Here is a 16,156-nt window from a genome sequence, read left to right as displayed (position 1 = left end):
CAGCGCCTCTGAATAGACTAAAGTTTTGAACAGTCGCACAAACGTTTGTTCCCAATGTGTTTAAAAAGTGACCTGGTGTTCTCCGGTTGTGTGGCACCATGTTCAATGGTTCCCATTTTTTGGCCACCAGAGTTCGACTGCAGTCCTAAACTGGGGCGAGTAGGTTTGCTTTAGACCGTGGCTCTAAATAGGGCACAAGGTCTGATGCATAAACAGAGCCCAAACTCCTTCAGTGCACTGCTTTTGGAAACATGACAGTTCACCCAACTCCAAATAGGGCAAGGGGACTATCAGTTTAGTTGACAGCGTACTCCACAACATTTGAGACAGGGTACCTCATCCACCAAACAAAGTCAGACCCATAGACTTCACAGCAATGATTTTTTTTTTAAGGGGTTCGATTAGACCGAATTTGGGACTATAACATACATGATGGCACCCAAGTAACAAACAAATTGGTTAAGAAACAGTGAATTCAAAAATGTAAAGAGCAAGTGGTTACCTTTGGAAAGGGTTCTCTTGCTGTTACATCAAAAGACGTAAAGAATACTTAGTTGTTAGTATAACCAAGGCATCTTCTGAAAGAACAGTCTGGTAGCAACCTTAGGACGGGAGCAAATAATCAGAGCTTAGCAGTAAGATACAAGAATGAATGCCCTCTGTGTTATGGTCTACATTTAATGTCCTGCAGAAGTGTGGCTCAACAGAAGGTGAATGCAAGAGAGTAGTTACACATTTTCCTAGACCCTTGCCTGCCATGGCTTTCAAAAGCCAAGTACATCCTTTAAAGGTGCATCCGTCAAATCTGAAGCCAACAGAACATGGTAAGGGTTTAACAGGGGGGGAGGGGTGTCATAGGCAATGGATTCAGAATGACCCCAAGCTGCTGCTTTCTGGACAATCTGGAGTTGATCCAGAAGGTAGGCAGCCCCACCTAGAGGTGTTGGAATAATTGAGGTGCAAGATCAGTGCCAAGACGGTTTTTAGGGCAGATGAGGAAGATCCTCCAGATAGCACATCATGTTGCAAAGTATTTGTAGGGTTGTACGACAACCACACATGCTTTTACCATGCATTCATTACGACGCAATGCCTTTACGAAGCTAATACCGTTCGAATGCATGGCAAGTATAGATAAATTAAATCCATATAGATATATCTTTCTTTTACATGGGGTAACCCTCCCAACCCCCCCCCCCCCATGTTTCTTTTAAATATAAAAATTTTAAGGGTAATCCCCCAAATCCTTCCTTTTCTACCCTTACGGCCCAATTCCCTCACCCACCCCCAAACCATAAATACACTCTTACCACTCTATACACACCCCAAACCATATCTATACATAGCTTATAAATACAAGTCATCCCCAGAGTCGGCCTTGAACAGCCCAGAGGGCAGGGTGAGGTATTTAAAAAGTTGGACATGCATTTAAGTGTCCTGGTAGTGAAACTCTTATTCATATTTCAGTACTGCAAGAAAAATATCCCATAGTAGAGCTGTAGAGTTACCTTATTACATGTAATAAGCTGTAACTTCTGTTGAGACCTGGTAGACAGGTTGAGTTTGTGTCTAAGGAATTGTAATCAAACGCCCTCTTTAATGGTAAAGTCAGATATTTTTTTAATCTGAATTCTGAAAGACACTTACAGAAAGTTGCTATTTTCTTATCCTGGCCATTTGGTGCATGCAGCCCGTTCCTGGGTCAGATGACTAGGTGCAGTTGGGCTTTGTGTATTGCTTTCAGACAGTGAAAGCAAGCAAAGGTGGGTTTTGCAGGATGGGCTACTATCAGTTTCAAGAAATTGGATAGAGCTGTCACTTCCCACACCACAAAGGCTCTGCCTGAGCACAGAGCAGGTCACTGATCCATTGTGACTCCAGACTAACTGGGGCAGGGATAGGGAGGAAGGGGGATGCCCAACACATCGGGGTGGATACCTGTAGAAGCTTCTCCACAACTTTATAGTAGGCATTGGGTATAAATTTTGGACCTCAGACCCAAACTAGTCGGAACACTTCTGGACATGTTGATACCCTGCCCGGATGAAGGACTCCTCCCTGCTGGGCTGGCATGTTGCCCTCTCACCTGGGTGAGAAGTACTAGACTGGCACCTGTTGAACCGAGGACCCAAGAGCGACTCCAAGGGCTAGTTGACTGGCCTCCTGACTGGAACCTCAGGGACCGAACGCTCCCCAGCTGTGAACCCAACACCTGCACTTCACCATCTGGGAGTTCACTGTGCTAAGTGATGCCACCCCAGTCCTACACTCATGAAGTGGGCCTAAAGTGATCTGCCAGCCTTAGTGGATCTAGCAGAACAGACATCCCTGCTGCGGGACAACTCCAAGAAGAGCCAGTGCAACTTCACTGTTGTGATTTTTCTGTCACAAAGGTGCACATCAGAGCAGTCATGTCCTCTCAACCACTCTGCATTGCAGCTCCTCTGAACCCGGGCATGGCCCCCATTGTGTGATGCATCCTTGACACTGGACATTGGATCACAAGCCCTCAGATGGAATCCTAGATGACCTCACAATAGAGCATCTCAAAGAGACATGAACCTGGACCCTTGCAACACTCCGCAAAGCTACTTTGGTACAATGGCCTTACCTGCGTCCCTGTATCCGGCTCATGCTCCGTAGTGGTCAGCCCGAACTTGTGACTTCTCAGACCGGCACGACCAGATTTCCACAATTTGGCTCTGTGATACTGTTTAGACATCTTTGAAAGTTAATATCTCCAGTTAAACTGATGGATCTGCTTTGGTCTGGTTCTCATTTATTAAAAAAGACTATTTTTCTAATATTGTTTGGGATTTTTGCGGTCTGTCTTTGATGGGTTACTGTTTGAAGTGTTCAAATATTTTACACATTGCCTTTGGGTTAATCCCGGTCAATCTGCGCCAACCTACCAGAAGTTTTCACAGAATAATTTGGGGTTTGCTTGCGACTCCACCCAGAGAAGAAATGGGTTGCTGCTTGATTAGGATTTCACCATTCCCCCTCCCACCAACAGTAACCCAATTTCTTACACATACTTTGCTGTAGACAGTAAAGAGCCAGTAAAGGTTTAACAAGTATCGGTAGGGGATACCTGGTTTTAAATTCTTCTGCGAAGCATGTTCTAGTTTATATTTACGTAAGTGCATTATAGGATAATCAAACAAACCTAAGGCACATTTCCTAGATGGCCCCTTACCAGCCTCGAATTTCAGGGGGAGGGGGCACCAGGTGGAGTGCTGCACACATTGATGTTCAAGTAAATATTTTCTTCAAAGTCAAAATATACGCAGTTATAACTTGGCACTCCTTTGCAAACACTTGAAAATTGGAGAGTACATAGTAAATTCACGGACTCCACACGTAGCCTTGTATGGCTCCATTTCACTCCCACACTCAGGCAGACTAGGAAAGCAAGAAACACTTCTGGATATTGCCCCGTAACTATCAGCCATGTGACAACTCACATGCCAAGACCGACATCTTACTGAAAAGAGGAAGAAACACAATAGCACTTATTTTTTTATTAAATGGAGACAAATTGGTTGAGATTATTCACGTTCCTCCAATTGAATAGTCAGAATTGCTAAAAATGTGGCAAACTCTTTGAAGGAAACCTTCTGGTCGCCATCCAAGTCCATCATCTTCATCGCCTTTTTTGCCATCATGTCCTCGTCTTTCCCAGAGGCCTGTAGAACGAAGAGGGATTACAGGAGCAGGTTTAATAAAACAAAGTACATTATGTTCATAACATTCTACTTTCTCGCTGGAAAGAAACTTTGGAGAAGCTTCCCCCTCAACACCCCTCCTACCCCCATAATTTTTTCATTATTCTGAACACCGATTGGTCAGGGTCAGTACAATCATTAAACTGTTCATGAGAACATTCTCCAGAAAGAAATGTTTCCTACACATTACTTGTGACCAGATGGGCTAGCCAAGAAGGGAGATATCCATTAGTACTGGTTGCTCAAACCCTACACCCCAAACAGCATTCCAAGTGAAAGTTTTATGGACTTAAACAAAACCCTTCCCAGGGAGGCAGTCGAGCTCCTGGTCTCCTGGAATGCAGTCGAGCCTAAAGCTTCACACTTGGGGTTGCTGCATCTGCTGCCTTAAGGAAGAACCGTCTCAGCTAGCAGACAGAGTGCCTTGATTTACAGGGCCATTCTCTAGAGAGAAAGAGCTGCAGAGACAAAATGCAGGTCAGAAAATTCTATAGTACAGAAACTGCCTAGTATGCTATCTTGTTCTGGAACACCTCCCCTTACAGCTTCCACGGCATCCTATGGCTTTCGTCCAGCACCAGCCCCCAGCCTCAAGCACTGGATGAGTATCGCAATCCATGCAAGTCCATGTACCTTGAACCGCTAGAGCCAACATCCAGTCAGTCAGTCCTTCCGCCCTCAATTCGTAAACATGTGGAATGAGTCAAAAGTCACATTTGTGTTTAGAATGATCCCTCCTTCATAGAGAAGACTAAAAGTGGACCTAGAGAAATTTCGTATTTTTTCCTTTAGTCCTCATTGCTACCATGGTTTCAAAGCCAGACCAGATTAACCTGCACCCAGCTGTCTCAGTTCATAACAGAGCTGGCAGGGATATATAGTCGAGATAGTGGGTACACAAAATCCCTCAGCTATTGCAGTCTCAATCTTGGAAGGCAAAGAACCAAACTGTTCCCTTCTTGTAAGCCACCTTGGTTTGGGTGGCAGCCAAGTCAGCCCGGGCTAGGACCAGGAAAAACCTAATCACATGGTGCGAAAGGCAAGGGAGGCACCATAATAGGGTAATCATCGGACCCGGGGAAAAAAATAAAAAATAAAAAACCCCGGATATTTCAGTGTTATCAAGATAACAAATACCAGAAAGCCCTTTTGCTCTGATTACCAGCTCTAGCAAGGTCCATACGTGATGTGTACAAGACGGAAGCCTGCCATTCACCGAAAGTAGGAGGGAACGGGTCTTTCCACTTCCTGCAGATCTCCCTTCTTGCCAACAACACCGCATACAACACCAAGTTTTTAGCAGCACTTTGAGCTCCTTCCAAGATCCTGAAGATCACAAGAGGCAAGTCTATGTTAACTTGAACACCCAATGAAGTAGTTAAGAGTATTACTGATAGCTGCCCAGTATGACACTAAACTAGGGCAATCGAAAAACATATGGGTGTCCGATGCTGCCTGAAGGCCACACCTTGAACAGGCTATGGAGTTGCCCTGGGAAAATTTAGATAATCTGAGGGGAGAATAATATGCCATATGCAAAGTAAACAAGTGGTTCCTGCGTAGCCATGATGGCTTCACTATACTACACAAAAGGCAGAGTGACGCTGACCAGAGATTTTGTAAGTTTGGACCAGAAATTGAAGGGCTCCACAACAAGTCAGGCAGATCAAAAACTCCATCCGTTTCCTCCAGTAGGAGTCTATACCACTGTGAGGTCTCCTTTTTACCCAATGGGTTGTTAACCAAGTTATTTATAAGTAGGCTATATCCGCCAAGTGGAAACTTGTCTTTCGAGGGCTTGAGATTTGTAGGCCTGAGTCCAACTAGACATTTGAAATTATTTGAACCTGGATAGGTTAGGGCCAATCTTGGCCTGAAGCTGTTTCCATGAAAGCAACTCCCCTTCAAAAAAGAGATCTCCCCAGACCTCTAAGCCTGCGTCTCTTATAGGCGCAGCTAAGGTGTCTCCAAGCCAGACGGGGTTTTCAGGTAGCCCCCATAGCAGAGTTCTATCACAAAAATACCCTTGCTTTATAGATCTTGTAACTTCGGCCCACAGTTTTGCCAACCCCTGCAACACCTTCAGTTTGATTTTTTTAAAGTACTTGGGGCTGCCAAAAGTGAAGAATAAGGCCGATTGACTAACTTCTTCCCCTTCTAGCATGGCTGAAAACATCAGGACCACCCCGTAGTCTAAAGGTATTTTTAACAACATACGGGAGTGACTTAACTGAAACGCCCAAGCATATAATTTCAGATCCGGGGCAGCCAAACCCCCCTTGTCCCTTCGCCTCCTAAGCTTTTTCCATGAAATCCTTGCCGGTCTGTTGTTCCAGATAAAAGATGTTATGTCTGACTGTAAATTAGCTAAATCAAGAATAATCAAAGTGCAGAGGAATGGTAGAAAACAAAAAAGAAATTTTAGGAAGAAGCGACATTTTAATTAAATTGACCCTCCCAATTAAAGATAGTGGAATGTGAGACCATGAATGCAATAACCTACGGCAATCTTTAGCTACTGCAGTTAAATTAACTTGAGCAATATTTTCAAGGTCCTTCCCAATATGAAGAACCAAATACCTCATCGAGGAACCCGCTTGTAAATCTTTAGCTTGCCCAGCATCATTCCAGACCAGCATCTCGGTTTTGGTATCATTAATTTCGTAACCAGAAACTTGGCCAAATGAATGGGCAATCTTTAAAATTAAAGGGAATTCAGTGCCTACATCCGAAGTAAGAATAAGCACGTCATCGGCGTATAGGGCTACTTTCCTTTCCCACCCTTTATAAGAGAAACGCTTGATACTAACCTCCTCCCTCAGTTGTTGCGCGAAAGGTTCGATATAATAATCGAAGTGTGGGGGGGGGGGGGGGGGAAGTGGGCAGCCCTGCCGTGTCCCCCTAGTGATAGTAACCGGGTCAGATAATTCTCCACTGACCAAGAGGTGTGCTACTGGGCTATGATATAACAAGCCAATTGCCCTACGAAACCCTGCCCCCCACGCCAAACTTAGCCAAAGCCCCCGACAGGTATACCCAATTAACTTTGTCGAAAGCCTTGGTCGCATCCAACATGAGGGCCGCCAAAGGGAGAGAAATTTAGTATTGTGGATGTTGCATGTAATCCAAGAGATGAAAAGATCCAGGGGGTTTGGATTTCAGACTTTGAAACCAACACTAGGGTAATTGGTTCATTCTCCTCCTGCCTTCTATTTCATCAGAACCAGACAAACACTGCCCTCCTCCAGAGGAACTAGAAGCAAAATAAAATTTAGGTTTAGAGGGCAGGTTAAGAAAAGGAGACTTTTTGTTGCTAGGTACTTCAGACAGGAGAACAGTCCGCTAGCAGCCACCTTAAAGGGCTAAACATTTGCTCAGCCATTAGACATTGGATTAGTGTGCAGGTTAAGTTGGTCAGTTCCTATACCTCAATCAAGGTACATTTTGTAATTTGGCCACCTTGTCGATCAGCATTCGAGAGAGGTAGGTTCTTTCAGAAGGCTTAAACTAAACCCTATTTGCCTTAATTTGGGACAGAAACATGATTTCATCCATGCAGGTATATGGCCCAATCCTACCCATGGTTACCGGCAAGCCTACTGGAAAGGTGGCATTTGTGTGAACCAAGCTTACAGTCTATAGCTTTAAATTTAACAAACTTACTCAAGACCATTCCCAACTTCCTTCCAGAAGCTAGTATTTTCTTGGTCACAAGCTCTCTTTGCCAAATTAATTTGCAATCCTAAAATGTGGTTCAAGTACATACACCACCCTAGACATTCAAACTATACCAAAGTGTTGCTTGTCTGAAACAAGGATGGTGTCCAAATAACATGGCAGAAAAACTGCTCTGCCTTCAAGGCTCAAGTACAAGCATTCTGGGATAGTATTCTAAGCATCTTCTGACCCCAAGCTTCAGGCTTACGATTATGGTGAAGAGAGCATGTGTGCTTTCCCAACACTCCTACTGAGGTAATCTTGAAGATTGACATCCAGGCAGCAGTGCATGCCTCCTGTAGGAGCCAAACGAATTTTACATCTAGGAGGAGACAAAGATCTTTCTGCACAGCCATGAGGCAAACATTTACAGAAGTGAAGCACTCGAGAGGCTATTTTTTTTTTTTAAACTTAAATATTGACAAATACTGATTGTTAGAGGTGGAAGAGAGGACTTCAGTACTAGTGTCTATCCTGTACTTGGTTCTAAATCCATATGCCCTCAGAGCTTTAAGTTTACATAGACAATCCATCTCAAAGAGTAGAAATTACCAATAAAAGATAAACAAACTGGTATGACATTGTCAAGGCAGCACCCAACCACAGACATGAATGGGAAACTCCGAAAACACCTGCTGAGCTGCAAATTGCAAGCAGCAGTGTGAAGGTCCAGGTATACATTGGCTAATAAGCCCCATAATATGAGGGAATACGCAAGTATTAACTGCGTGCTATGGCCCTATATGGCTATCAAGCAGTTCTGGTGGCATACAAAACACAAGGCTTAAGGTGGAGAACGTGAACCCTCCTGCCCACCCAGAATGCTATAGTGGGACATATGTCATCATCATAATCATCCAGCCTTTTATTTCGGCTGAAAGCCATAAAGATTTACAAGCATAAAATATAAAATTCAATATCAATAAAAGAATCATACAGACTTCTTTAGTAATGGGTTAAAAGTCAGCAATAAGTTGAATAAAACAGTTCTTTTCACTACTATGTGTAGTATACACTTTTCCTGGTACCAGCTGGATTAACCTCAAGTATCCATCATAGGGGTAAGATGTCATGTAGGTATAACAATGTAATAAATGAATTGAAATGTCATAATCCCCAATAACGATATTAGAACTTAGAAGTGTAAGACATGGGAGAAGGCAAGATGCTGAAAGGACCTTCTGTGCCTTTTTCTACGGACTGGATATCATTGATTGAGAATTATCTATAGCCTTCTTCTGATTCCAGTCACAACAAATAGCGCGAGACTGCTAAGGCTAAAAATTACCTGGTGTCGCTCGAGAAACCTTACTGCTTCCCTACAGCGTCCCACTCCCGTGAATTGGAGTGCCGCCATCAGCCATTTTACACACGTTTCTATATTGAGGACAGAAAGGCATACCTATTCCAGAATGTTGGGGCAGTTTGGAATTGGAGGGTGCCTTATCCCATTGCATAGTGGGTTCTCAAGGGCAGTATACCACACCTAAATTAGACATGTAAACATTTGGAATGCTATGGGTACATTTGATCCATATGAGGCTGGGTATACATTTGTGGTTAAGAAACTGGCCAGTTATGCTGTTACCCTGGTATGCCTTCCAGGTATGCCGTAAAGTTGGCTCCCAGAACCAATTTTTTACTTCTTGAGCATCACTTTTAGTAATCCGCTCCGGGGTGTTCCATAAATTAAATATACCCATTGTGTGATCTGTCTTTCACAGTCTTCAGCCAGGGAGTACTCTGGTCCCCATCAAGAGACACTGGCTCTTTCACAGTCCCTATACATTACTAATTCACTGGTGGGCCAAAGTCAAATGCAGTATAGCAAGGGTTAGAGTAAAACCATTAGATTTATTGGGGTTAAGGGATAGGTCAAATCTCAATGGGGTAGAAGGGAAACGTGGGGGGAGGAGGAGTTTAGAAAGACCCCTTATAAACGTACTTTCAATCTCTGTCAGGATCTTTGCTGAGGTGAAACCCAAAATCTCAGGTCCATAAATTGCTAATGCCGTTTACAGTAGTAACTGGTGACAGTACCTCCTGAGGCAGCCCTACACGTTCTCCCTATTGCTGAGGTTCTCATTTGGAAGATGTCTTTAAATTATTATTATTTTTTTTAATTGGGGCCCCCATGACTGGCTATCACTTCGCAGGTAATCAAAGTACAAGACTTTCCCAAGGGGGACCCCCTCTATAAACACATTTCCTCTATAGGTTCTGTGAGGGTTAATGGTCATGACTTGGAAGAGTTGAATTCTAAACCTCTTTCCTCACAGGAGGAGACAGGCATTTAATACTGCTAGCAGCCCCATTGGGGTATGTGAAATTAGCAGGGCGTCGACCGCAATCATCAAAATAGGATTAGACACCTATTTTAGGGGCATCATGTTTGCGGTCCATCAGTCTGCCTACTGCTCCATGAATGTATAGGCTAAAAAGGGTTGGACTATTTATGTTACCCGGTATACATTTTTTACATTGTGATTGGTTACATTTCCCTTTAGAAATATTTAAGGCATCCTTTTTTATTCATGTTTGACTGACCCTGCAGGCAAGTCTCAATGTTTTGGGAAATTTGAGTTTTGTTTGGGGGTGGGGTAGTAAAATATTACCAAATTATTGTAAATCAGATTTTAAAATGCAAAGCGCAGTTTAAGGAAAACAAGCAACTTGAAGTGTGTTTTCGTTGCACAATGATATAGGTTTAACAAGACATGAAAAATGAAAATAAAGTGCAATGAGGGACATTGCATTATTGCAGACGGGGATGTTGGTTTACATAGTTTCTCATACACAAGGGAGGATTCATTGGTAAATGTTTGCATCGGGGGATGGGGGCTTGTCCGGTATGGTAATAAATGTTCTAAGAACACTAAGATTGTGAAATCTTAACACCTGCAATTAACATTTGTTTTGGAAAGGATAAATATCCTGCAAATTCATTCGGCACTGAATTATGGGAAATTCTCATCAAGATTGTAAGTCACACTCTTTGAAACCTCATCAAGATTGTAAGTCACACTCTTTGAAACCACTGACAAACATTCAATAGGTGTATATTTAAAGATAAACCTAGGTTGTACTCACGGCTAGACTTGGGAACTCTTCCTTCAGAAGCGTGGACAGCTCCTCCTGGTTCAGCTCTCCATCCCGACCATCAGCCCCAGAGTACTTCTTGAAGGTCTGGATCATGGCCCCACACAGCTCTTCCAGATGCATCTTGACTGGTTCGATCTGTAAAGCAAGTACACAAACCCTCAGTCTGGGTCCAAAATATTCCAGCTTTAAAATGACAGTCCCTCACTCTAGAGGGGGGGGGGGGGGGGGGAAGAGACAAAAAGTGCCTGATTTACAGACTCTTCCCCCCTCCCCCAGGCTCTCGGCACTGTTTATCCAAGCCAAACAGGAGGCCTGTGGTGCTGCTCCAGATGGTTCCAGGGAGGATTACTCTTTACCCTTCCTGGCCAGTGCCAATAACAGCATCCCTTTCATTTGAGTGACCTAGAGTTTTGATCTGGTCTTAGGCTTGTCAAAAGTAACTAAAATGCTGCATATTATTAGCTCTACACAAAGAACACATCCGGATCCCAATATTAGCACTTCTCAAACACATTCTGATCCCAATCTCGTGCACTCTGGCCCGGCTAGCTCCAAGATTACCTTCTCTGAGCTGTCTTGATCTTCCAAAGTTATGTTTCTCTGCGGCCATCAGCCTTTCTTCATGTTCTCCATGTAGAGTCTGTTAACACATCTACTGCGGGTCAGAGGTCAGTGTACAAGCAGCAAGGACTCTACGATACCCACTTTAAGTTAGACTAGATGGGTGGCAGGTACTGGAGCAACACTAGCTGTGTTAAGGGAGGTAAACAAGCAAGATCTGGGCCTTTCACCCCAGTGAGGCCAACAAGCCTGGCGTTAGCAGTGGTTGCTATAGAGACCGCGGTTCTCACCTTTACTTGGCGCTTTGATAGCCGCAGTAAGGAGAGCAGGCGCTGCTCGGTGTGCCCAATACAGTCAAAATGGCAATCTGCAAGTTGGAGTCACCAATGCTCAATTTGGACTAGTAGGGCCGACCAGCAAGGCTGGGCTGAACGTAGCGGGGATTTCTGCTGGGCAGCTGGAAGTGCGTGGCTGCTTTTCTTCTTGGTGGGATGGTTCATCCCTTAGATGGGGGCCACTGTGCTTTGCAAATTGTTTTAGGTTTCAAAGCACCCATTGCAGAGTTCCTTTTATATCCAGCAGTTTTCAGCAACATTAAGTGTCAAGATCTCTGGTGATTAATATCCCTGCTGGAGAGAGGGTGGAGTTTTGTCTAGTGGAAGTTTGGTCTCATCTAAAGTAGTGCAAATAACATGTACCATGCAGATCACAGCACTTTATATGTGGATAACTCAGTGGGTTACCTCTTTCGTCATAGTTACTTGCAGTTCATAAGTTACAAATGTAACTAGCACAATGACCTATGAACTGCCAAAGCTGCATGCAAACGGCATGAAACAGGTTAGAAAGTTGTATGTTTCTGGGTCTTCCATTATTCAAACTTTGCTTAAAAAAAGAAAGAAAAAAAAAAAAAAAACCTTGGTTTGGGAACAAATCAGTTATTAGTAAAGCCAACCCTAACCACAGTGTTATGTTAGGAGTCCTGAGTTTGAGCTTCTCCAGACCAAGCACTTACACAATGCCTACCAGTGTGACTGACATTTCAATCCTACACATTGTAGTCACCTTTGACTTGTGTAAGATTCTTTACACCAATTTACTCTGATCTCACCAATTGTCTCCCTACCTGTGCATGATGTAAAGTGCTCCAAAACCCTAGACTGGTATGAGAGGCGCTATGAAACAAATACATGTGAGGTGAGGGCACTGTTTTAGAGCACCAGTGAGGAAATATGTTTTGTAGGAGACCATTAGGGAGTCCAAAACAATATGGTCTCACTGAGCACCACCAGCGCTAAAGCTGGCGGTCCCACTTCTTGGGGTGGAGGATGCCAACATCCACTGAAATGAGCTTTCATTGCGTTCAGCTCCTTGGCTGTGCGTGCACTTATGTTGTATTTAAATTAATGTTTCATGGAAGACATTTTATTTGTGTTCACCGTAAGAATGTGTGTACAACTGGGTATCCTGGTGCACTGCACGGTGATCATTTGTGCTTTAAAAGCCAATGCAAGAGAATATATTATGGAAAGTGTTGTAGAATGCACCATTTTCCCACACATTTTCTGGGGGAAACACCCCCAATCTCACCTTGAAGTGGTCAGGCTTACTCGCTATGCATAGTTTGGGCCAGTGTGCAACGAAACTTGAGGGGGGGGGGCCTGCAAAGAGCATGGATGGGCCCCCCTACCTGGCCCACCACTTGCTGAGGGGACCCCGTGAAGCATGCCCCTCCCCACCGTGGGGGCTTATGTACGCCCTGGTCTGACAAGATGGGCCAGGGCTGCTTTAGGTTTCCAGTCCGACCCTTCCCACCAGCGCTTTTTTTAGCGACTAAGTTTATTATCCGACTAAACAAAGGGCAAGAGAAAAGCATTGGCAAAGCAAATAGGTCTTGCCTCCGGACTTTCCCAATGACTTCAAGCAGGCTACTGATCCATTTGAAGAAATGTGTAAATTTGAGGCTTTCATTAGAGACCTGGGGAGGGGGGGGGTAGTAACAGACTAGTGCCGCCCTGCAGCTTCTTGGAACTACTACTGTAGTGTCGCTCCACCGCGCTGTGATGGTTTTAGGAGGAACCATGGAAGTTAAGCTGCAGCGGCCTGGAGATGGACCGCTGGATTACAAAGATACGGTTTAACATTTTAACAGGAAAGTGGGTCGGGATGCAAAGTGTAGGTCAGGGAGAAGCTTCTGGAAGAGTCAGCGCAATAAGGAGAGCGGTAGAGGGTAAAGAAACACATGGGAGAGCAAGGGGGGGGGGGGGTGAAGAGTAAGGAGAAGAGGGGGCTGAAGCAAACAGTCCGGTGGACTGCAAACTGCACAGAAGCACAAGGAGCTTTGAACTGGCAGAGCGCACTCATGAGAAGCATACCAAAGAGACGGCCCTGCACAGAGTTCACAAAAACAAACCCGCTTCAATGGAAGCTTTTCTGCAAGAAACGAGATTAAGAAAGGAGAAAAATTGGAGTAGATTTAAATATGGACAGATAAATACCGGGGGGGGGGGGGGAAGGAATAGTTCGAGTGGACAGACTAATAGCAAGCAGGGAGGGCGCCAGATGACAGAGGTAAAGAGCATAGAAAGGGAGAGGAAAATCAGACGGCAGGAAGAGACTAGAGTAACTTCAACGCATGTTGAGCTGCGCCACATTATCTTTAGGAAACACGATGGCTGCAGTATCATGGAAAACGCAAACGGACGGAGAAATCTCACTAATACACAAAAAGAATTGTGCCCTCGGGACTTATTTTAAGAATGGAGCACAGAGTCATCCTCAACTCTACCTCGTTCACTGTATGAGGTGCAGATACCTCTAGAAGACGTGGTTTGAAGAAGTGTTGCGGTTCCGTTTTAGCCAAATACCGCAGGAGCGAGTTACAACGATTGCCCTTCGAGGCTGCTCATGTGACAGTCCAGGTTGGTTTCCTTCTGCATTCTGAGATTTGTAGTTTTATTGATTCAGTCAGTAAACCCAGCGGATAGGAAGAAAATGCGAATTTACATAAACTAGACTGAAGCAGCATGCACCTGTGGAATATATCAATTATATGCCATATTGGATGGGTGTATATATTACCCTTATCAAACTCCGGGCCAGTGAGACCTTAAATTTCATCCAATGCAAAGCTGCCGAGGGGTCAACTTTAGTTATATTGTAAGCTACACTCAGTCATTGTCATTTCATAGCCATGCTTTCTGGTGCACTCAGCTACCCCAACTCCGGTTGTTTGCATTCTGGGACTTGCACATTTATTATCTGCCACAAGCCCCAGATTGGCTAGGAAACAGGACTGCTCGGGTCCAGTAAACAGATCGGGGTGAATTCCAGTTCAGCCAACAATCGCAAGAACTCACATTTCTCAGGTCAATGCACGAGTCGCACCTTCAGCCTCAGCTTCCTTTGCATAATAAAGCTTGCAAGGTTTGTCACAGCCCATACAATATGTACCCCAAAGTGTCAAAATGTGGATTAAGTATGTGGACTGGACAGCGCAAGATACAGCTTGAACGGAAAATTCAAAAGCGCTCCATAGTTAGTTATAGAAAGTTAAAGCTACAAGCCCCGGAATTTCCTCAAACACCACAACGGGCTGATGCACAGGACACAAGGTGTGACTTGCCAATAATGGCCACACCCTCACTGGCGTCAATCAAGTACTGGGTCTTAAGATATAGAATTGACTTTACATTGCTGGTGATTTAATTAGACGACAGACTTACCTCCCCATCTTCAGACCGCTCTAGTCCTACCAAGGAAAGCTGCTACTATTCAATGTATGGCAGGGTCTCCCACTGCAGGGTCGTTTTTGCATTCTGGAGGACGACAGCCATGTGCACCCCAAAATAAAATCAGGGCACAACTCCCAAAAAGGCAAAGGGACGAGGCCTGGACCGGAGCAACTCATCACCCACAGGCCTGGGACACTCAGCAGTTACAGGACCATTTATCGGTGGTGCTTCATTGCTTTTTGAAAAGTTTTTGTTATCGTTAAAACACTCGTTAATGCTCGGAGAATCACTCAGGACAGACCACAAACCGCGCATACAGCGGCGAATCACCCAGAACAAGCCACACACTGAGGCAAATCTCGTTATCACCCAGAACAAGCCACAGGCCGCTTGTTGCCACACAGAACAGACCACACCCGCGGAATACCACGCTATTTTTACCCGGAACAAGCCACAAACGCGAATCCCAGCCCCTTACCGCAAGTCTCAGACCACAAGGGGAGCGCGCAGGAGCCTGGAAGGAGAAGCGTAGCAGACGGCCTGTCTCATTGGCCTCTTTAAAGCCCCCCAGCCCCTCCCCTTTACTCCAGGTGAGGACCGCGCACGACCGGCTTCAAACACAGGCTTGGACTCACTCAAAGGGTAGTCAGTCAGTGCTCGACGGGCTTCGCTGATAGGTCAGTGTGGGGCCGTTTTTAGCGCGGTTATGGGTCTATATAATGATCTGCTGGTAATTTCCCAGATATTAAAACACACATTGTCTGCAGCAACATCACATCCATGCAGTCTGCCCTACATTGCAAAACGCTGACACAGCGTGTCTTTTTATACTCTGAAGACTGCGCTAATTTACAAATAATATGGGCCACTTTTTTGATTTACTAATTCTCAAATAGGGGCGCTTTATTTTGGTGTCCGGGGCTATTTTATATCCTAGTCCGATCCTGTTCAACCTTAAAGGGTTTGAAGCCCCCTTTTAAAAAAAAGTCACAAAACCTCCCAAGCCCTGGTTGACGCCTACTCAGAGCAAACACCAGATTGTCAGATTTAGGGGCATAGTTACAACGAGGCGATAAAAAATTATCGCCGCTTTAGCGGCCGTTTTCTGCCGAAAAGCGGCGATAATTTTATCGCTATATTACCAAGGCCACGCTAACGCGTGAAACCTTGCTTTAGCGTGGGGATGTCTAACGCCCAGCTTTGCATCTCTAATGAGATGTAAAGTGGGCGTTCCTGACATGATAGGAGAATGTCACTAAGCGACATTTCTCCTATCATCATGCCCCACGCTATGAAGCATAGCGTCAGGAAAAG

The 16,156-nt window shown here is 44.7% G+C and overlaps 1 protein-coding gene across 2 annotated transcripts; it reads right to left on the bottom strand.

Moving 5' to 3' along the window:
• Positions 1 to 3,509: 3,509 nt before the first annotated feature.
• On the bottom strand, positions 3,510 to 15,471 carry LOC146772824 (protein S100-A2-like). Of its 2 annotated transcripts, none has more exons than XM_085636928.1 (3): positions 15,321 to 15,471; positions 10,536 to 10,682; positions 3,510 to 3,689 (listed from the first exon to the last, which is right to left on the bottom strand). In XM_085636928.1, exons 2-3 carry the CDS (start codon positions 10,665 to 10,667, stop codon positions 3,552 to 3,554), a joined length of 270 nt encoding a protein of 89 aa, XP_085493054.1. In that variant the 5' UTR covers positions 10,668 to 10,682; positions 15,321 to 15,471; the 3' UTR covers positions 3,510 to 3,551. The 2 variants fall into 2 exon arrangements, with proteins under 2 accessions (XP_085493054.1, XP_085493055.1); XM_085636929.1 differs by lacking the exon at positions 15,321 to 15,471 and adding an exon at positions 14,834 to 14,972.
• Positions 15,472 to 16,156: the final 685 nt, after the last annotated feature.

This window comes from Triturus cristatus, chromosome 12 (assembly GCF_964204655.1).
Source record: "Triturus cristatus chromosome 12, aTriCri1.1, whole genome shotgun sequence".
NCBI classification, from domain to species: domain Eukaryota; kingdom Metazoa; phylum Chordata; class Amphibia; order Caudata; family Salamandridae; genus Triturus; species Triturus cristatus.
Note: the sequence above shows the minus strand (reverse complement) of the source record. Positions and strands in the feature narration are given on the sequence as shown.